General features: G+C 37.3%; 1 protein-coding gene across 3 annotated transcripts; it reads right to left on the reverse strand.

Moving 5' to 3' along the window:
• Nucleotides 1-273: 273 nt before the first annotated feature.
• Nucleotides 274-9621, reverse strand: LOC132172280 (uncharacterized). Of its 3 annotated transcripts, none has more exons than XR_009439131.2 (7): nt 9317-9621; nt 8843-8985; nt 5591-5701; nt 5358-5508; nt 2496-2767; nt 1665-1819; nt 894-982 (listed from the first exon to the last, which is right to left on the reverse strand). XR_009439131.2 is itself a non-coding variant. In XM_059583752.2 (6 exons), the coding sequence occupies exons 1-6, from the start codon at nt 9584-9586 to the stop codon at nt 736-738; spliced, it is 1194 nt and encodes a 397-aa protein (XP_059439735.2). In that variant the 5' UTR covers nt 9587-9621; the 3' UTR covers nt 274-735. The 3 variants fall into 3 exon arrangements, 1 of the variants encoding a protein (XP_059439735.2); XR_009439132.2 differs by having other exon boundaries at nt 1665-2087; XM_059583752.2 differs by lacking the exon at nt 1665-1819 and having other exon boundaries at nt 274-982.
• Nucleotides 9622-22048: the final 12427 nt, after the last annotated feature.

Consider the following 22048-nt stretch of genomic DNA (forward strand, 5'->3'; position numbering starts at 1 on the left):
CTAGGAAGTAGTTATAATAATAATAATTGTAATTACCATAAAATCAATAGCATGTGACATGACTAATTTTACATTGAGCGCATCAGCTTACCCGTTAAAAGAACACGTCAATGATAAAAATCATTTTCCAATCCACATCGACTAAACCGACATCCTATCGAATAGGAAGAGACAGGTAGACGACACACAATAAAGCTAATGCACCAGGACAAGTGATTCAAGAAGCAACTCACTGTAAACTTTGATCATACAAGATTTGGTTTGAGCAGCCAATGAGATTTATCAAACCAACTTTGTTAAGTTTCTGTCTTAATACTCGTTAACATAAAAATTCATATCCAATATTGTTAATCGAAATCAATTGATTGCACGCTAATTGCAATACCCTGTTCAACGCAAATGCGCTCTTTCCACTTCAAGGAAAAGTCATAATCTTCTTGCAGGCTAAAATCATTCATCCAAAAAAGATTATGGTGGTTCTCCGAGAGTAGTCATTCATTATCATGCATGTTATACATCTTTTTGGCTATTATCTAGAGTGTGTACCTAAAAACAGCTGATAACTGACGTTAAGAAGGATTTTACCAATGCTAAAAGGTAATATATACAGTTTTCCATATATAAGAATTTCGCAAATGGCCATGAACTTACAACATTAGGGACTGCATGATGATTTACTTTGAAGTCAAAATTCATCCCTCCTTAGAGTCATGCTGTGTGGAGACAGCTGAAATTCTACCTGCCCAAGATTCGATCCGACATTGAGCCAAGGTAATGCATCCAGATATTTCCATGATCCGACTCTGGGGTAGCCTCACTTCCAAATTCAGAGCACACACTATTGTTGGGTGCATCATAATGAATAACCATACTCTTGTTGATCATTTCCAAAGATGCTGCATGTGTGGGCAACCAAGAACTTGAAAGTTTGAGATATCTATTGTAGAGTGCCAAGACGATGGCCGGATTTTTTCTGCTGCTCCTACAAACACACAAGGTGTACAACAATAAAAGGAAGAAGAAACTCTACTTTTTGTTGAGAAAGCAGAGAAATATTAAGAAACATAATAATGCAACTTGGACTAATAGACGACTCTGAAAACACAGCTGTTGTGGGAAAGTCTTCTTGACACTCATTCCTCCTCTTTGCTAACTTTTTGACATGGTACATACATTATGGGACAAACAAATTGGCCCAAGAGACACTCCTTGTGGGATAGAGGGAGTATAGTTTTTTTAAGTAAATGTCTTCATAGATGACATGGGTACTTTACTTGCTATCATCTGCAAGATGACCATCATGATTTTATATATCACAAGATTGTTCCCGACCCAATTTCCACGTTAGAAATCTCCCTAGTGGAACAAACCCACTAGTCCACTAAATCTGGACCAACGTCCCTAGTTTTTGACTAGTTAGGGATTGCCAAACTGCCAACAGGACCATGAAGTGCACAAGGTTTCTCTGGTGCCTTGCAACTATGGGAAATCTAAACACAACATAGAATAAGGTTAAATTACAGCAAGACCCCTTTACTTTGGGTCAAAAATGGATAGTTACTCATTGTTTCAATTGAAGCAATTAATGGGTCAGATTACTTGGGCCAGGAAAAAGGATCTCAAATAGCCTTTTCTTTTGTTGTAAGCCTATTAGTAGCTCGTACCGCTTCTCTAGTTCAAGTAGTTCAAGAGTGAAGCTAGCTTAGTGAATTGATTTCAGCATGAAACTCCGCTTCTTCCCTTGCTTCTTTGGATGCCAATGCGTCTCTTGTTTCAGCTGATTCTTCGGTTGTGTTTGAATCTGCGGATTCTCCTTTTGCTGCGAATGAAGATTTGTATATAGGGCATCTTTATACCATAAAAACGAGGGTTTATGACCTCAAATACCTGGCATATCAGACTCTAGGGACTGACAAACGGTCAAAAGAATGGACAGAATTTGTCAACACCACCAAATCCCCAAGCTCAGCCTCACTCAATCTCCATTCTCACCACCACAACTTCACCAAACTATGAAGTCAATTTTCGCCAAGTACAACCCACAATCTACAAACCCACATCAAACCATTGCCACCATCACAAACCACCTAAACACCACCAAGCATAGTTCTTTTCAGTAGTTAAATAATGGCAGCAGTGATGACTCCAGCAAGGGAGTGGTGACTAAACACCAAACCAGGTTTCTTTCTTTCCTTTTTTATTTCTGGAATTTTCTGTAATGGATTTGGATGTAAATTCAGGATACATACACGACAAAAATGTCAAATGACCATGAAATAGACTTCTGGCCAAAACCCATCCAATCTCTTACCTTGCAGTGGTCCCAATGGTTTGCTAACCTACTGCAAAGTTTAAGGGCTTAATTTCTTAATTTGAACAAAACCACGAAAAAGTATTTCAAATTTAGACCCAAAGTATGAAAGTTCTTGCAATAGTTTAGCCTAATATAAGAAAACAGAATTAACTGTTTGAAATGATAAGGGGAGATCTCAAACCTTTCACTCAAATTGAGAACTTTACTCCACCATAGAAAAGCCTCCACAAAATCTCCTTCCAATTTCCTGGAATCAATCAAAAGCACACTTAAATCAGGCGTACAAGCATTTTTCATGTAAGGTGTCTCAGAAACCCAAGGCTTTGAAGCTGATCTCTGAATAGCATCCAACACATCAAAATTAAAAAACATATCCAATTTTTTAGAGCAGTCCTCAGCAGCTCCAATAGCATAATTTCTCAAGTCGGTTCCAAGTAGTTCTTCAACTCTTCCCTGCAATACAAGTAAAATATGTTGATTCTTTGACGCTTGAAATCAAGCTGCCTATGTGGTTCCCCCCCCCCCCCCCCCCCCCCCCCCCCCAATCATATCACGTATGGTGCCTAAACCAAGGAAAAGATAAAGCCCACAAATGCCAATTGTGCAATGTTTTGAATAATGCAGTCACCATACCACTGAAAAGCATAAAATTTAGAGCCAATGACTTAACTTTTCAAGTCTCAAATTTTCAAACAAGAGTTCATGTTTATGACACACGTCAAGGGACCAAAGAATATCATGGACTTGGACTTTATACGATGTGATATATAGGTAATCAAAAATATTCCTAGAACCTAGCTCTGACACTGTATTAGAGCATTCAATTCAAAAACTTAAACTATCATGTGGAGAGGTCCAACTAATATTTAAACCTCATATCAAGTTCCATAGCATAACCAATGTGAGACTTCTATGAAAGTGCAAATCACAATGGATCAGTTGTTGTTCAGTTTCTTGTTCCTCTGCATTTTATGCGCATTTTGCACCAGAACACCCCAACAGAGCAACTACCATTGTTAAGCTTTTTATGGAAGCATCTTTACATTACATGGTATGCCAACCCCCTTTTTGTTTGAAATACACCCCCTCCCTACTCCAAATATTTTTACAAATTCAATTCTCTTTTTTAAATATAGAAGTGTGCATTTTTGGAGGAAGGCTCCTTCCATCAAGAGGAATTGAGATGTCTTGTCCTAGAATAATTTACTCTCGTCACCCCCAAAACAAACAATTAAACAAAGGTGATTAAGGCATGCCCAGAGAAACTCATTAATGACAACCCAAAAAAGGAGGCCCAATTGTTATACTAGGGTGTGTGGAAGTACTATAGCCCCTTCCATTTTGTACATGAACACCAACAATAGTCTTTGATCTCAATTGCAATGATATTTAGTATGTCTATAATGGACCATTGATCTAATTTGTCAGCTGTTCAATTTTAAGTTTTTGTTCTTGTTTTGTACTCCAACGCTACAACCAAACCATCATCTTTTTTTTTTTTTGATAACGTAGGAGAACTTTACTCAGATTAATTGCACGTCGCAAACGCATACTGTACAACAATCCTCACTGTTAATCAAACTCCTACGAGTGACTGACCCCACCCGCCAGAACCAGTTACCAGGTAATTCAGGAGCTTTCACCCCTGACGAGCTAAGCAGTTTATTCTCATGCCCAGGAGGCAATAATTTGACGAAGGACATCCAAGATTTGAAGTGAGAAATTATGATATCTCAAATTGTGAAGATGTTTTGGAGCCGTTTCTCTTTCTCTATTTTCGTCGGGTTTTTGGTCCTTTTCTCAGGTTTTGGAGGGTTTGTCTAGTGATCCCCCTCCCCCGTTTAGGCCAAGGGTGGTCCACCTCTCTCTGAGGTCGGAGAATCATTGAAGCTGGTTTGTGCTTCTAAGTCAAAAGGAAGGAGGGAATTGAACTTGGAGAGTTCTATCAATTATGAGGGTTCCAGTTGCAGTAAAGGCAAGAGGGTGTAGCTCTTTCTTGGTGCTCTGTTGGGTTTGTTTTGTGGGTCTTGGTGATTTCTTTGGGTGTTTGGGTTGCTGGGTTGCTGGGTTTTATTTGTTTTGGGTTGCTTTGTGGGTTTTGGGTCTTCTTTTGTTTTTCTTACTTTGTTTTCTTTTGTTTGGTGTCCTTGTATATATTTACGGTGAGCGCCTTATACTTTTTATGTAAAGCACTTTAATTACCTATCAAAAAAAAAAAAAAATGTTGTGTATTGTAGTCCCAAAGATTGTGAAGGCATGAATGTTCTAAGTCCCACATTGGTTATGTACCCAGTGAAACAAGGCTTAAAACTAATCCCAGGGAGCCCCAATTGTAACTTTAACTAGTCCTTCAGACACAGATTAGAAATAGGTAGTGCTTGCGAAATCATGATAATGGTATCAAAACTAACCCAGCAACATCATGTAGTGCTGGAACATTGAAACACAACACTGGCCATGAGATGACATCAAGGAGTTAAGTGAGAGAGATTGTGATAGCCTGGATTGTCTTGGATATGTATTAAGTCTTACTTGGGTGGGTGCATTGTGAAGGCATTGCAAGAGAGCCAAGACTCACATCGGTTGTGTATTAGGTAGAACTAGATTTTATAAGAGACTCCAAGGATCTCCACTTGTATTTTTAACTAGTCTTTTCGAGATATAGCACAGATGCAACTAGTGATTCCCTAAGTTATGATACTCTATAATTAATATTTCGATAAAAGCATTCCAATTGGCCCTTCATCATAATTCCCTCACTTTGGTACATCATCCCTAGCAAGCTATACAGCTCCTTCATCCCTTATTGACACAAGTTAGTTTAAAAGCTCTACAAGCTCAATGACAAGATACATAAATACACAGCCACACATATATGTAATTATTTTCTTTCATATATTTCTTCTTCCAAAACTTTGACTTCATTTGTCAAAGCTTCAAAAGCTCAAACTATAAGATCCAATAGATACTAGAAATATTAAAGGAAAAAAGAAAACTACTATAGATACTAGCAATAAATTGAGTTGCTAGAGAGAAAACCAACCTTCATAAGTATGTTAGGTGAGAGATAAATGAACTTGCTTAGTGACTGGTGCACACTTGGTATGATAAAAGGTGCTATTTCTGCAAAGCTGGATCCAACCAACTGTGTTCCAAAAATGGCAGTTCTAACTATTTCTTTCACTTCCTCTTGCCTATATTGTTAGTAAAAATATCAGTGCACAATAACTAAGAAATTGATTTAGCAACATACTTATTTAAGAAGCAATAACTTACCCATGAATTTCAAGGTTTGAATCTGGAAATAGTACTTTTAATTTGAAAAAGGAAACTTTGTCTTCATTCCCTTTAGGGATAAAGAAATGAAAGAAAACCTGATGCAGAGATCTGGGAAATGAAAGAGCAAGGGGAATCAATCAGTAGGTGAACTACAAAACTGAAATTGGGAAACCATAAGCTATTCTAACAACATTTGTGCTAGACAATTCTGTATAAATTAGCAGGTCCAGAAGGCATGGTCCTCCTAGATCGCAATAAGAGCAATATTAACAAATTCTGGATTCGGTGGGGCCCCTTTAATGCTGTAATTAATGACTAACTTTAAAGCAAATTGGGAAGATGAATGTGGATTGAGATGCTTCTAATATTGCCAAGTCTATCTTGCTGTTTTTGTTTGTGTAGCTTATTGTTATTGTTATTAAATAAGGCACTATTGTTTGTTACGTTTATTTGTGTTTTGTTATTTTAGGAGTCTTGCATTGGTTATCAAATAAGCCTCTATTAGCTATATGGGTTGTAAACACAAGCTGAAGGATCAATTTAGAATCAGAATATTTTCAACTCAGTTTCCTTGTTAGGTGTGACTCCTCTAAGTGGTGAGACTGCATAACTGTCCCGTTGGTGAAGGAGGATGAGACTCTCTTCTGCCTAAGGTTTATTTTCTGTGATCATTGTCATCAAGAGTGTGCTGCATCAGAAGACCTCTAAGAAATAAGACAATTTGAGACTCTGAGAAAAAGTTTATGGAAGCAACAAAAGCAAGATTTTTTTGTTATAAAAAAACAGTAAAAATTGACATATCAAGCTGAGTATTAAAATGTTGTTTAGTTTAGTTGATTTACCTATGGTAGAACTATTAAGATCAATTTCAGATTTTTTTTTATTATTATTTTATATAAGTAACCAAATTTCATTAAAAAGCACAAGGGCGCAACCCAAGTTAAGACGATGTATATAAGAGAAATGCCTAACCCAAAAAAAAAAGAAAAAAGAGCAAGGAAGTTGTGAAAACCAAAAATATGAAAGTAATCATTCACAGCCACCCAATGTACAAAGTATTAAGGAAAAAAGACTTTAAGCGCACCACCGTCCTCTCGCAATCTTCAAAGGTACGGTCATTTCTTTCTCCCTAGATACACCACATTATGCATGACAGGATCATTTTCCACAATACTACACTATGAGAACTACCAAATTGAGCTCTAGAAAAGGAAAATAGATCTACCACTCAACTAGGCATGACTTAGGCTAACCCTAAAAGATTAAAAATGGAATCCTATAAGGCACTAGCAACCTCACAATGGAGGAACAAGTGATCAATGAATTCCCAACTCTTCCTTCACATATAACACCAATCTACCAATATGATACATCCCTTCCTCAGATTTTCCATAGTGGCCTTCCCTAACGTGGCTGACTAAGCAAAGAAGGCCACTCTTAATGGAACCTTATTCTGCCATATATTCTTCTAAGGGAAATGAGTGCTATCATGGGGAGAAACGAACTTTATAGAATGATCTAACGTCAAAGAGAGCTTATCTTCACCTCCCCATCTCAACTTAAAAGGGGTATAACAAATTGAAGAACAAAGTAAAGAGGTCCACCTCCCAATCATGCGCTGCTCTGATAAAATTAACATTCCGCTTATGAAAGTCACTAGAAAACTCCAGATAATATACCATGGAAGCATCCTTACAACAGGCAATGCTCCATACATCATGCCAAAATCTATTTTGAAACCATCACCTACCTCAAATCTAGTATGACTAGAAAACTCCCCCCAACCCCTCCTAGTATTTTTCCAAAGGCCCTCAACAATCATCTTCCACACATCTCGTTTTTCCTTGCATTTATTTGGGTTTTTGCTTCGCCTTATTTATCAAAAAAAAAAAAAAAAATCCCAGAGGCCCACCCCATATGACCCAAAAACCTCATTAGTGCACCACCCACCCCATCAGTTGCTATATTTAGAATCCAGTACCACCCTCTACAAAGCCTCTCTCATGCACATAGCGCTATAACCATTTCCCCAAGAGAGCTTGAACTAAAGAAGATTTCAGACACCTACACCCCCCCCCCCTCCTCCGAGATCAAAGACCAAACCTTGGTCCAGCTAACCAAGACTCTTCACATATACCACCCTACAGAAGTCTCGTTATAACTTCCTTATGCGAATGGTAACACCCGCAGGGAGGGGAAAAAGAGACATGAAATAAGTAGACATTAGATAATGTGCTCTTTATTAAAGTAATCCTTTCGTCCTTGAACAAGTGAATTATTATCCAACCAACCAACCAGCACTCCATTTTTTTAATTATGTCATCCCAAATAAACTTGACCTTAAAGTAAACTCCAAACGAAAAACAATACTTCATAGGCAAAGAAGAGCCCAAAATGCTAGCCAATTCATCGACATTAGAAACTTCGCCAACAGGGACCAATCATGATTTGGCCAGATTAATTCTAAAACCTGAGACAACTTCAAAGCACAAAAACAAACAAATGAAGCCATTTGTTTGGGGCCTTATCACTGTTCATATCTTTCACCATCTCCAACATGTCGTCCTCCTCAAACGCTCTCTGCAACCAAATGGCCTCTACCTCATCAATGTAGTCAAAAGAAAGGCCATCCAATTTAGGCCGCAATTGAACCATACGGTTAACAAACTATTATAGAACTGCACTATGTGGTCTTTGATCTTGAACTGATCTGATGACACTATACCATTAACCAACAAGGATTAGATGGAATTGCTTTTCCATTGAGTGACCAATTCGAATAGAAGAAACTTCAGAATGTCTTAGAATAATTCGTATTATATGAAAGACGGATTTACAAAACCATTCTCGACAAGTTGTCTCATAAAAGTCGAAGAATCAGAAATTGGTCAACTTTCATTTTACAAAATCTTTTGTCATTAACTATGGCTATTGCCAAAAATCTTAAGAGTTTTGTCACGACGCGGAGAAGTATCAAATGTAGGACCAAAAATTACTACTTTTATGCTATGCATGTAAAACGAACTCAAGCTTTTCTTAGTATTTGTGTAGGTTATAACGGAAGGATATTAGTAGTCTAACCACAAATGGCGTCCACACCTATAATCTGCATAAATCTGTTAATAGTTTTAAAAGGTTATACTTGAAAGCATTCCTATAAGAAATTCATCGATAATCAGATATTACAAGAAATATATGATAAGAACTTGTAAAAGCTGTAGCAACTAGATTTCATCAGCTCAGACCAACCTCGAGCTTGATAGAGTGGAGTTAGCAAGAACAGCAAGCAAGCGGAGATCCAGACAATCCATCCATGACACAAGGTGTACCATTCTGTCATCTCCGTCATTGTTTGCGAAGAAACTGGAATTCCCATCACTAGAAGCCCCAAGCTGTCATAATTTCGTTCAGCAACAGTATTACTAGGCTTGACTAACAAGAAAATATAAAAAAAAAAAAAAAACCAAAAAAACAAAAAACTTCACTGTAAAACATTGCAAGAACCAAGAATATATTAGCCTTTTACTTCAACTAGAGTTAAACATGAGAAATCAGAAATACAATGCAAAGCTTCACCAAAATGTAAAAACATGTTCATTAGGAGCAAATAACCAATTTGTTCATCAATTTATTCTTTCTAGGGATTAACAAATTTTAGAAAGAAGAGAAACGAAAATATTGATAAATAATGAGAAGTTAATCGAAACTCAAAAAGTGACCTACAGTGGTGGAAGGAGGAGCATTATGATTATCAAACGGGGTCCAGTTCCTCATAGGATCCGAGGGTTGCCGGAAATGGGTAGCGGGTAGGAACTGGAGGAAGACGAGGAATATGATGAAGCCGAATCCGAGACACTGAAAAATGGGCCGTGGAGTTGGAGCCGGGTCAACATCTGGACGGTGGGATCCCAAGGAGGTCGGGTTTCCAAATGGAGGCGGAGCTACTCTTCTGTGAGTCGCTGAAGACCTTGATGATGAGTAGGAGGCAGACATTAGTGACCTTTTTTTTTCGTTTCTACTCTCGTTGAGCAAATGCTACAGAGCAGCATTTGTCTGAATTAACCAGCCTAATTTAAAAAATAAAAAAATAAAAATAATAATAATAATAATAATTAAAAGAAAAGAAAACCTTTTAGATCATTCCTAATGGAGGAGTCATATTTTTATGTAAAATGACTTCTTAAAATTTACTTTTATCTACTTTAGCTAAACCATTTTTAAATGTCTCTACATTCGATTAGTTATATTTCTACCTATTTTATTAAAATATTATTAAAAGTAAGAAAAGTTTTGAGAAAAAAGATAACATGTGAGAGAAAAAATAAGAAAAAATTTGGGAAAAATAAAACATGCAGAGAAAAAATAGGAAAAAATTTGAGAAAAAGAGAAAATAGGTGAGAAACAATGAAAAATAAAATAGCTCCCTTAAAAAATGCTGCTACATTTAGTTTTTTTTTTTAACTCTTCCAATTAAATATTTATTTTACATTTTTTTTGCTAATCTAATGTATGAGCTTTTTTAAACATTTGAAGAGTTATTTTAGATAAAAATAACATTTGGCTCTTCCATTGAGAATGCTCTTATAAGAAACATCCTGATTACACTCATTTTACAGCCCCAATCAATAATCGACACATAAGCAAAAATATAAAAAGTGCATAAACATAACTTGGACCAAAATATATTGGATTTTGAACTGATAAAATCCCTAAGGATTAACCTTGTACCTTTTAGGTTTTAAGATGATAAAATTCCTAAAGGGTTAACTTGCATCTCCACCTTTTAGTTTTTGAATCCAAAAAAAAGTTGTAAGTAGGGCCGTAAACGAGCCGAATTCGGGCGAGTTGGGACTGCCCAAGATCGGCTCGTTCAGAAATTTCATGAGTTCGAGCCACGCTCGAGCTCGCCTAATGTACTCGATACTTGACTCGCTCGGCTCGAAGCTGGACCAAATCCACCCTCCCCAAACCCATATCGCACAAGGCCAACGGCCAAAAGCAGGAAAACACATTTAACGGCTGCAACGATGTGCTCCATGGTTGTAGCCACCAATGCCAGCCCCGAAAAATTCACCCAACAAACTCACTCATTTTCCTTGATTTCTCTTTCAAATCGATGTTCTACCCAAGCTTAGTAATAATCGTATAAAGGAGAACTGGAGCCTGGAGGCCGGAGGCCGGAGGCTTATCCGAAGAAAGAATGAGATGTTGCAAACGATGGAGGCGATGTAATAGGAAAAATGGACTCAAAGGTATGACAAATATTTGGGGTTGCCGACATTGGTAGGGAAGTCTCGGATTAGAGAATTCCAGGTTTTAACAGACAGGGTAAGGAGAAGGGTTACTGATTGGAAGACAAAATTCCTTTCACATGCAGGCAAGGAGATTTTATTAAAGGCGGTGGTTCAGGCTATTCCTTCCTATAGTATGAGTCTTTTTCTGTTGCCGAAAACTCTTTGTAAGGAATTAAATGTCATTATGCAGAAATTTTGGTGGGGACATAAGGAAAATGACAAGAAAATTCACTGGATGACTTGGGAGAAGATGGGAAGATCCAAGGCTCAAGGGGGAATGGGGTTTAGGGACCTCACTTGTTTTAATAAGGCTCTTCTAGCTAAACAATGTTGGAGACTTTTGCAAAATCCGGAAAATCTAACAGAAAAAATTCTTAAGGCTAAGTACTATCCAAGAGGAACTTTTTTGGAAGCAAAAATTGGAAGTAGGCCATCTTTGGCTTGGAGGAGTATTCTGGCGGCAAAAGGCTTAGTTCAGTCTGGGATGGTATGGAGGATTGGGGATGGAAAATCAATGAATGTTTGGGGGGATAAATGGCTTCCTAAAACTTTTTCTTCGATGATCCAAACTCCTCGAAATGTTTTGGCAGAGGGAGCAAAAGTCTGTGATTTGATAGATCCATGTACCTTGGGGTGGAATATCCCTCTTATTCGTGACATTTTCTGGCAAGAAGAAGCGAACTATATTTGTAGTCTTCCGCTTAGTAGATATCAAGTTCAGGACAAGTTGATTTGGAAGGCCACGATTACTGGGGAGTACACGGTAAAAAGTGGTTATTATATGGAGAAGGATAGAATTACGGCTATCCTTGGGGAAGCATCTCAACCTTCAGGATATGATATTATTTGGAAGGCTATGTGGAAACTTCAAGTTCCTAATGCAACGAAGGTCTTTATGTGGAGGGCGTGCAGTGATATTTTGCCCACTCTGAGCAACCTAGCTAAGAGAGGTGTAGTGAAAGATGAGTTGTGTCCATTCTGCTGTGGGGAGAAGGAAACGGTGGTACATGTATTGTGGTTATGCCCGGCAGCTAGAGATGTGTGGGGGGCGAGTGAACAAAAATTTCAGAAGAGCAATTGTGAGAGAATTTTGTTTTCTGAGATTTTTGAGTACATATTAACCCGATGCAATAAGGAAGAGGTGGAATTATTTGCCATTACAGCAAAGTGTATATGGGCAAGAAGGAACACATATGTTCACGGGGGTGAGTTTCTTCACCCAAATCAACTTGTTACACAAGCTGCTGAAATGCTGAACCAATTTCGAAGGACAATGATGAAGGAGAACGTGTTGGGCTCAAATACGTGTGCTGTAGTTCGGGCAAGATGGACACGTCCTTTGGGTGATTTTTTTAAGGCTAATTGGGATATTGCTCTGAATGTTGAACAAAAAGGAATGGGCATAGGGGTTATTATCAGGGATTCTCAGGGGCTTGTAAGTGCTGCTTTAAGCTTCACTAGAGAAGGTTTTCCTGAGCCAGCCACAGCAGAATCAATGGGGGCTCTCTGTGCAGTGGAATTTTGCAGAGATTTGGGGATGCAGAATATCATCTTTGAGGGGGATGCTGAAGTGGTGGTCAAGGCTATAAATGTTAATGTCTCTATGTGTAGCAGTTATGGACAAATCATTGAGGATATTAGAAGAGTTTTAGCTGGATTCAAAAAATGGGAGGTGTTGCATGTCAAGCGGGAAGCTAATGAGGCAGCCCATGGTCTGCAAAACTTGCAGCACGGGAAAAAATGGAAAAAGTTTGGATGGAGGAGATTCCCAGCAGCATTTATTCTATTGTAACTTTAGAGCATTTTGCTCTTTTTGTTTAGAGTCTTGTACTCTAGATTTGATTATGAAATGAAATCAAAGTTTTCTATAAAAAAAAAAAAAAAAAAAATAGGAAAAATGGTTGAAGAAAATAATTGAAGGTAGAGAAACGCAAGGTGCATAAGAAATTATTATCTGGTATGGCCGAATATATCTCAAATCAGTGAAACATATGATCCTGACCGTCAATTATGATAATCAATTTCTAGAGTGAACTTAAATCAATGGATTAAATCCATAAGAGTAAGCTCATAGTTATTTAAAACACCATATAATTTCTAAAGCATGAGGTGGCATACAACTGGATTCCATTTTCCTTTCACCAACGGTTCAAATTAAATAGAAAATAATCCAACGGTTCACATTAAAACTCAATTGCGAGATTTTTGGCCTTGGTTGGCATGAGCGTCAGGCACAGAGAAATTGCTAACTGTAAGTTTCTCCAAGCGCAATTATACTCAATGTCACCCAATGATTGATCCTAACCATAGAATCAAAGATCTTAGTTGATGATTAAATGCAAATCACTAGAACTTGGTGCTATGATGGACATGCGGGACATGAGATTATTTCCATGTGAGTTTATGCCTGACAACTGTAACCCACCATCACTCATCAGCGGCTCACATTTAATAAAACAAATCGAATGGTTTAGTGCGTTTTCACGAGAATTTAGGTGCTTTAAATACAAATCCTTAATTAGCCAAGACCAAAACGCACCGTTTTTGCTTTTTAGCATTAACTATTAATTACTATAATGGGAACTGTTTGTCTGTTTATATAATTGTTAACTTTAAAGTATTTTTTTTTTTAAAAAAAGAATATTAAGTTAATAGTTAATCGTAATACCATTAAAAATAATATTGTCCCCAAAAGGTAGATCAATCGGATGAGACCACGCTTAATGAAGCGAAGGTCACTAGTTCGAATTCTCCTTCTCCCTCTTGTGCGAACATGTCAAAATAATAATAATAATAATAATATATGGATACTTAAAAAAGAATCAATATATTGAAAACAAAAAAATTAATATCAATATGTTTTGTATATATAGGGGCGGCTCAATAAATTTTGGGGCATAAGTCAGCAATTTTAAATGGGAATTTTTTTCTTTATTTGAATATTATCTAAATAATAATTAGTTATATTGATCTAACGCTTATACTAGGTGAATAATTAGTTATACTCCTCATATAAAAAAAATATTAGTTATACTCCTCATATATGAAAATCCAATAATTCATGACATATTCAAATAAAAATAAAAATAAAAATTAGGGAAATTATATATAAAATCCTTAGATAAACGCGCCTTTATTAAAAACTCTCTGGGTTTTTTTTTCTCGAAAATTTAGTCCTTGGGTCACTCGAAACTACTAGAAACTCCATACCGTTAATTTTTGGTAACTGCCGTTATTTGAATGAAACGAACCGTTTCACTTAAGTCCACCTACGTGGAATTTTTGTATCCTACGTGTTCACATTGGACACGTAGGATATAAAACTTACCGTTTTGGACCATCCAAAACGGTGAGTTTTATATAACTTGAGGGCTTCTTTTTTGAAACCCATTCCATACGGACCATACGAACCACCCGATCCAACCAGCGGCAAGCCACCGACGCAGCAGACGCCACCGACCCAGACCCCGCCGGCGACAGAACCACCAGAGACGGAACCCACCGGCGACAGAGGCCACCGGCGACAGTACCCACCGTTTTGGACCATCAATTCCGGCGTCACTTTTCCGGCTAGGTTTCCGTCGATTCACAATATTTTGAATCGGAAAAATCTGGTTTCGACGAAGGTATTTTCCGAAATTTCTCTGTGGGTTTTGTTGATTGACTAAAATGGAAGCCTTTAATAGTTGTGTTTTGAATTTTCTTGTTGTGTTGGAAGCTTTTGGTCGAAACCCCATCCCCAACCATTTTTTGTCCAACATCTGTCGAATATTGCACTTTTGAGCCAATATTATTGTTGATTGGCAGTGGGTGTGGTCCACCTTGGTTGTGGTCCTGGAATGAGACAGTTTTTTTCGTGTGCACTGGCAAGTTGGTCAAGGGGGATTTTGTCGTGTTAGGCAGAAGGGATTCTATCAATTTTTTTATGTGGAGCTTAATTTCCTTCCATTTAATGTACAACTCAACTTGCTCAATATACTGTTAAAAAACAGAAAAAAACTTTAGCTCACTCAATTTTTCTCTCAACATTTGGTGAAGTTCAGTAATTTTGAATGGTTACTCTAATTGCAATGGAAAAAGTGAAAGAACTTTATGGATTAGATTATGGTTAACGTTGTATCATTTACAATTAACCGCTAATCGGCATATCGGTTATGGTTGCGGTTATTTAAAAATGAATAACCGCTTAAATTGGTTGTAGTTTCGATTATGAGGGAAATAACTACAACCGTACATTCCTATTGTACATTATTTACGTCTTTTCTTTTCTACTAACTTATATATCAAAATTGTTTTTCATGAGCTTACACCGACAAACTTTTTTGCTTACATCTCCATACCTTGCATGTTATCGCATCTCTATCGGTTTGGAGCCAAAGAAAAAAAGAAAGCAATTTCTAAAGAAGAAATAAACAGATTTCCTTAAAGAATCTCATACTGCATTCACAAATTTGTGCTGCTTATCATTGATTTGATTGTCTTGTAAAATCTGGATTTGTTTGGTTTGACTTCAGATCAAAATGATAATGATTTTTTTTTTTTTGGTTAGTTGCTATTCTCTCCTTTTGTTTGTTAATTATCTTCCGACAAGATTGTTCCTTGGGCCTCTAAAAAAAAAAAAAAAAATTCACAAAGCAATAAGAGATAATAAGTTAAAAGAGTACCCACTCGATTCCTTTTATGAATAATGGCTCAGTGTGCTGGGGCCAAGTCAATAAAAAACTTCTATATCCATGCCTTGTTTGTCCTTTATTTCTTTTCCTTTTTTTTTTTTTTCATTTCATTTTATTATTATTATTATTGTTTTGGTTTCTAATTTCTATTCATTCCTATCCACGCTTCTATTATTATTAATAAAAGTTCATAAACATGTGTCAAAATTGATATATTAGCAACATAACTCACATTTTCACATTTTCAGATTGGGCTTAATTTCCTTCCATTTCTTTTTTTTAAAAAACTTTATCTTTAACATTTTCAGATTGGATAGTTTCTAATCTCACATTCTCTTAATATTTAGCAAGCATGATGGACATGTATATTAATATAATGTAATGGTGACTTTGGCAAAATATTGATCCTATGGAAAGTTATTAAGTAGCAAATGTAACTTAAACCTGCTTCTTTTACCTATATTGATGAATTTTTGCATAATTTAAGGCATCGAATAGGTTTATGGTTCTTATAGAAAGAGAAATTTTTACATGTATTGATGTATTTTTGCATAATTCAATTACATTGAGTAGATTAAGAGTAATGAAGCAATGGGGGCAATCCCACTACCTTTATTGCGATCCCAATGGGGCCGTCAAAGGTATGGGTGGCCCCCATTGGGATCGCAATAAATAAAATAAATAAAATAAAAAAATAAAGAAAGAAAGAAAGAAGGAAGAAGTTGCCATTTATGAGTGTATTGTATGCATTTGTTGATCTTTCCACATATAACAATGGGCAAAAAAGTGCACTTTGCACCTATAACATGCATGTCCAAAAGTATATGTTTATTATTACTATAACGGTAGTTAGCAAAAATTAACGGTAAGGAGTTTCTAGTAGTTCCGAGTGACCCAAGGACTAAATTTCAGAAAAAACAATACCCAGGGAGTTTCTAGTAGTTCCCTTATTACTATTATGTTTTGTCCTTTTTTCCCAAATGAATGGTTGTCAACTATGTCAACCTAACATCCAAAATCAGCTTAAGTTGGGCATCTTGAGTCCAAAACATGCACGTAATCTATTTCATGCAATAGATAGATATTATTGTTTTTGTGTTTTCTTGTATGGACAAACATTTTTTCTTACACTCTTTTATATTTTTCTTACACTTTTTTATATGTTTACAGATATGGCTATCAATATAATCATGCACCACGGTGGGACAATGACCCATACCCCATTTAAATACATTGGTGGCGACGTCCATGAAGTGAAAGGCTATGATGTTGACTATTTTAGTATGTGGGAAGTGAAAGAGTTGGTTCGTGACTTAGGATACATGAGCGACTTTAGATGTTGGTATAATGTCGGTGATAGTCCACATAATCAAGTGATATCTTTAAATAGTGATGCAGACGTTGTAGATTTTGTAAATATTATGGCTGAGTACAGATCACAAGATGTTCATTTATATGTTGAGCATATGGTGGACAATGCTATAATGGTAGAGGAGCATTTATTTCTTGAAGCTGTTGAAAGACAACATGAAGAAGGTGGTGGCGGGGTGGGTGAGATACCTAGTACTGCTCGGCATGATGGAGATGGAGAAGGTGGTGGTGGGGTGGGTGAGATACCTACGGCTCCCCGTCATGATGGAGATGCAGAAGGTGGTGGCGGGGTGGGTGAGATACCTAGGCCTCCCCTTCATGATGGAGATGGAGAAGGTGACGGGGTGGATGAAATACCTAGGGCTGAAGGTAGTATACTTATTTCTTATTTGTTAACTTAATTGTTTTTAAAATAATATATCATGAGAGCACTTAGCCTTCCCTTCCCGAATGACTAACAACAAATTTGATTGTTTCTTTTAGGGATGGAGGACATACCTAATGCTGCACGCCAAGATGGAGATGTACAAGGACAAGGTGGAGAAGGTGGAAATTCTCAATTAAGACATTTCAAAAGCCCACGAGTTAAAACTAAGGCTGCCCGTTCTATTACGCCATCCAAGAAACCAAGCGGGGAACCGACCACCAGCCGAGGAGGTACATGCAAATTGAAATTGAGTTGGATTCTTATTTTATTTTATTTTATTTATTTTTTTAGAAATAATATTCACCAGCAACTAACTTTATGTTGTCACGATTATTTATGGTTTTTTATTAGTTGATTCTTTTGTTTTTGGTTTTTTATTTTAATTTTTGTATATATTTTTTCAGTACGCAGAAGAAGAAGGAGACGGGTTGCTCAACCGGTTTTGCAGGACGAGGAAGACAATCCGAATGTTGGTGCAGACACCGTGCCCGAAACTGGTACAAAAAAAAAGGACGTGGTGGTAGGCCACGGAAGAAGAAAGTGGAAGAGGATATTGATGAAGTTATTAAGGAGCTGTTGACTGACTTCGAAGCAACTGATGGCGAGGATGAGGACCTTTTCTATGATGCTGATGATGTCAAAAAAGAGAAGGATGGGACGTCCAAATGGTGGGAAAAAGTTGACATTAACATAGGTGAGAAAGGAGCCGATTTGGGGGATGAGGAATCTGATGATGAAAGTGATGGTCTTGCAAGTTTGCAAGAAAGTGACGCTGGCGAGGTTGGGAAAAAAAGAAAGCGGTATAGACAGTTCAATCTGAAACATGACTTGAAGATTCCAGTGACGTTTGAGCTTGGGGATCAATTTGCAGATTCAGGTTCATTCAAGATGGCACTGAAGACGCATGCTGTGCAGAAAGGGTTTGATTACAACTACAAGCACAATGACACGAGTAGGGTGAATGCAGTCTGTAAATTAGAGCATTGCTCATGGAGGATTCATGCCTCTACTGATGCTACCAGGACTTGTTTTCAAATTAAGACGTACTACCCGGTTCATATTTGTGGTAATCAATACGAAAACTCCAGATGCGATGTTGAGTATCTTGTTCGTACTTATAAGAGGGACTTCAAGGATGACCCCACGTGGACACCATATGCATTGAAACAGAGGGTGAAGAGAGACCTTAATGTCGATGTTCCTATTGATCGTTGCTATAGAGCGAAGAAGGAGGCATTGCATCAACTTTTTGGTAGGCACTCTAAGCAATATCGCCTCACACGGCGATACACAATGGCAATACTCAGCACCAACCCTGGTAGTAGTGCTTTTGTACACAGAGATGGATCATTCTTTCAGAGGATGTATATTTGTCTTGATGCATGCAAGAAGGGGTTCATACATGGTTGTCGACCCATAATTTGTTTAGATGCTTGTCATCTGAAGGGGGACTATGGGGGCAATTGTTGTGTGCCATAGGCAAGGATGGCTACGACGATATGTTCCCCATTGCAATTGCTGTGGCCGAGGCAGAGACAAGAGATTCATGGCAGTGGTTTATTGCCATTTTATTGGAGGACTTATGCGGGCCAGATGGCGGACTTGGTTGGACTATAATGTCTGACAGACAGAAGGTATTTGGTGTAAAATACTATTTATGTTCTTATTGTATTATTTTATTCCTTTATGTTATTACATATAATTTAACATAAATTTATGTGTGTAGGGGCTTGGAATTGCAGTTAAGGCTGTGTTGCCACACGCTGAGCATTGCTTTTGTGTTCGGCACCTACATGCGAACCTCAAAGCGAAAGGCTACACAAGGAAAGCTATGAAGGATGAGTTGTGGGGGGCTGCACGTGCCTCCAATGTTTATGCCTTTGACCATCACATGCGGAATATAATGTCAATGGAGAAAGGTGCACACGATTACCTTAGTGGTGTACCTAAGGCATCATGGTCCAGACATGCTTTCAACTGCCAAACCAAAAGTGATATGTTATTAAACAACTTGGTTGAGAGCTTTAACGCGTGGATTAAGGAAGCTAGGATTAAGCCTATACTGACTATGCTTGAAGAAATTCGTCTGCAAATAATGGCACGCTTCCAGCAGAAAAGGAATGGAATCCGGTCGACGCACTACACAATATGCCCAAAGATCCAGAAAAAATTGGAGAGGTCAAAAAGCGATGCAAGGAATTGTATTAGTCGGTGGCAGAATGAGTTGGAGTTTGAGATCGAGGACATATACGAGCCACGGCGTTTAGTCCAGTTAGATCATCGCACATGCACATGTGGAAGATGGCAGGTGAGTGGGATCCCTTGCTCACATGCTTGTGCTGCAATTTACATGCATAAACAAAAACCAGAGGATTATTTGGATGATTATTACAAGATGGACAAGTATATGCAAGGATATGCAGCTCGAGTTTATGGCATGGAAGGTTCGCAGACATGGCCAGCTGATGATCCATGCGATGAAATCTAGCCACCTATCATTAGAAGGGCTTCTGGTCGACCAAAGATTAGTAGGCGAAAAGCTGTAGATGAGCCGACTAACCCCTACAAGCTAATCCGTAGTGGATATATCGTTAAATGTGGAAATTGTGGGGGTTTAGGGCATAATTATAAAGGTTGTCATTTACCTTTGAACCCGGACCGGAAGAGGTGGAAACCGAAGAAATATAAGCCGAAAAAAGATGCTGCTCAAGCACAGGTAAAACAAATACATTTTACAACATAAGGTTCATATTCCAAAATTTGTTAACTTAATTATTATTGTACAAGTAATATAATAATTATTGTTGATATTTGTCTGAATGTTTGGTTAAATTATTGTAGGGATCACAAGCTCAACCCCCACCAGAAGCAGAAGCCCACGGGTCATCACAGCAAAGTGTGCGTACACGTAGGGCTACTCAATCACAGGTAAAATTCAAGTTTTTTTTTTTTTTTTTAATTGTTTTTATTAACAAAACTCTTATTTCCCGATGATTTCATAGCTACCAACTAATATCTGAAAGTTTGCTGAAATTGGTATTGTAATTTAGTAAATTTGTCTGCGGTTTAGCATTACTGCTTGCTGACTTGTCATCTACATACTTTAAGGAGCTACTATAAATACTGTGGACCTTGTTGAATCTTCATATTTATGCTGCAATAGTTACATTGAAAGCAGTTAAATTTTAATTACTCTTGGATGGGTATGTTGCGACATTTAACTTGAAAAGCTGGTTATTGAGATGTGATTTTGTCTTTGCTTATGTAATGGATGAACTCAGTAGCGCTATTTAGGATTGCATTGATGAATAAATAATGGGAGCTAACTCTAAGTTGGAAGTTTGGGAGGGTGCTTTAAGTTAAAGGTTAAGGAGGATTAAAATCTAGTATATGCAATGGAAGTTCAGTGTTGCACAGGTTATTTGGAAATGCTTCATAATCTTTGTTTTGTATTAGAAAATTTTCTATTTAGAGAAGTGTTTGTACAAGTAATATAATAATTATTTGGAAATGCTTCATAATCTTTCCCTTTCCTTTTTTTTTTTTTTGTTTTTTAACGCATTTTTGGGATCCGAACATGAACCACAGGCAGAGGCAGAAGCCCACGGGTCATCACAGCAAAGTGTACGTACACGTAGGGCTACTCAGGCACAGGTAAAATCCAAGTTTTTTTGTGGTTAAGAAAACTCTTATTTCACGATGATTCCCCCCCCGCGCCCCCCCCCCCCCCTTTTTTTTTAACGCATTTTTTGGATCCCAACATGAATCACAGGCAGAGGCAGAAGCCCACGAGTCATCACAGCCAAGTGTGCGTACACGTAGGGCTACTCAGTCACAGGTAAAATTCAAGTTTTTTTTTATTTTTTTTTATTTTTATTTTTTTATTAACAAAACTATTATTTCCCGATGACTCCATAGCTGCCCACTAATATCTGAATGTTTGCTGAAATTGGTGATTTAATTTAGTAAATTAGTCTGCAGTTTTTTTTTTTTTTTTTGGTATCTGCAAATAATTATTATTTTTGGTAACGCATCCTTTGAATCCCAACATGAACCACAGGCGGAAGCAACAGCAGAATCATCACATCGTGGTAGTACACGTAGGGCTACACGTGTACTAAGAAGCCGTGGAAGTAGTGCCACGCAATGATCACATTTATCACTTATCAGATCTCTTCATTTTGCCTTTTTCCCGCATACCCATTTTATAATCAAGTGATATGTCGGGTTTTTTTGGTTTTATGTTTGTAATATAAAAACAATTGGGGGATTCATTTTGGGACTTTATGTGCTTGTTAGCTTCAATGTTGTTAATTAAGCATTAAACGTGTACTGTTAGTTATTGAATTACATTTTGAAATTTCGTCATGACAATTACCAATTCCAGATTGTATTAGTGGACGGATAAAATTAATTCTGCCTGCAAATTATATTGTAGGGTTCAATATTTTAGACTTAAGAGCAACATACAAATAATCATAAATTGCCGCATACAAATAAAACTAATGCATGGAAATAGATGTTCCATAAAAGTAATCAGCCGACCTGATAATTACGAACAACCTGATAATTACGAACAAGCAGGATTTTTACATAATTGTTACATAGAAGCCATAACCATATATCCATGTGGACAACATAGGTAAGTAAACAATATCCTTGACAACAACAAAACAGATAGTCTATTTCA

The sequence above is a fragment of the Corylus avellana genome, chromosome 1 (assembly GCF_965113065.1).
Source record: "Corylus avellana chromosome 1, dhCorAvel1.hap1.2, whole genome shotgun sequence".
Taxonomy (NCBI): domain Eukaryota; kingdom Viridiplantae; phylum Streptophyta; class Magnoliopsida; order Fagales; family Betulaceae; genus Corylus; species Corylus avellana.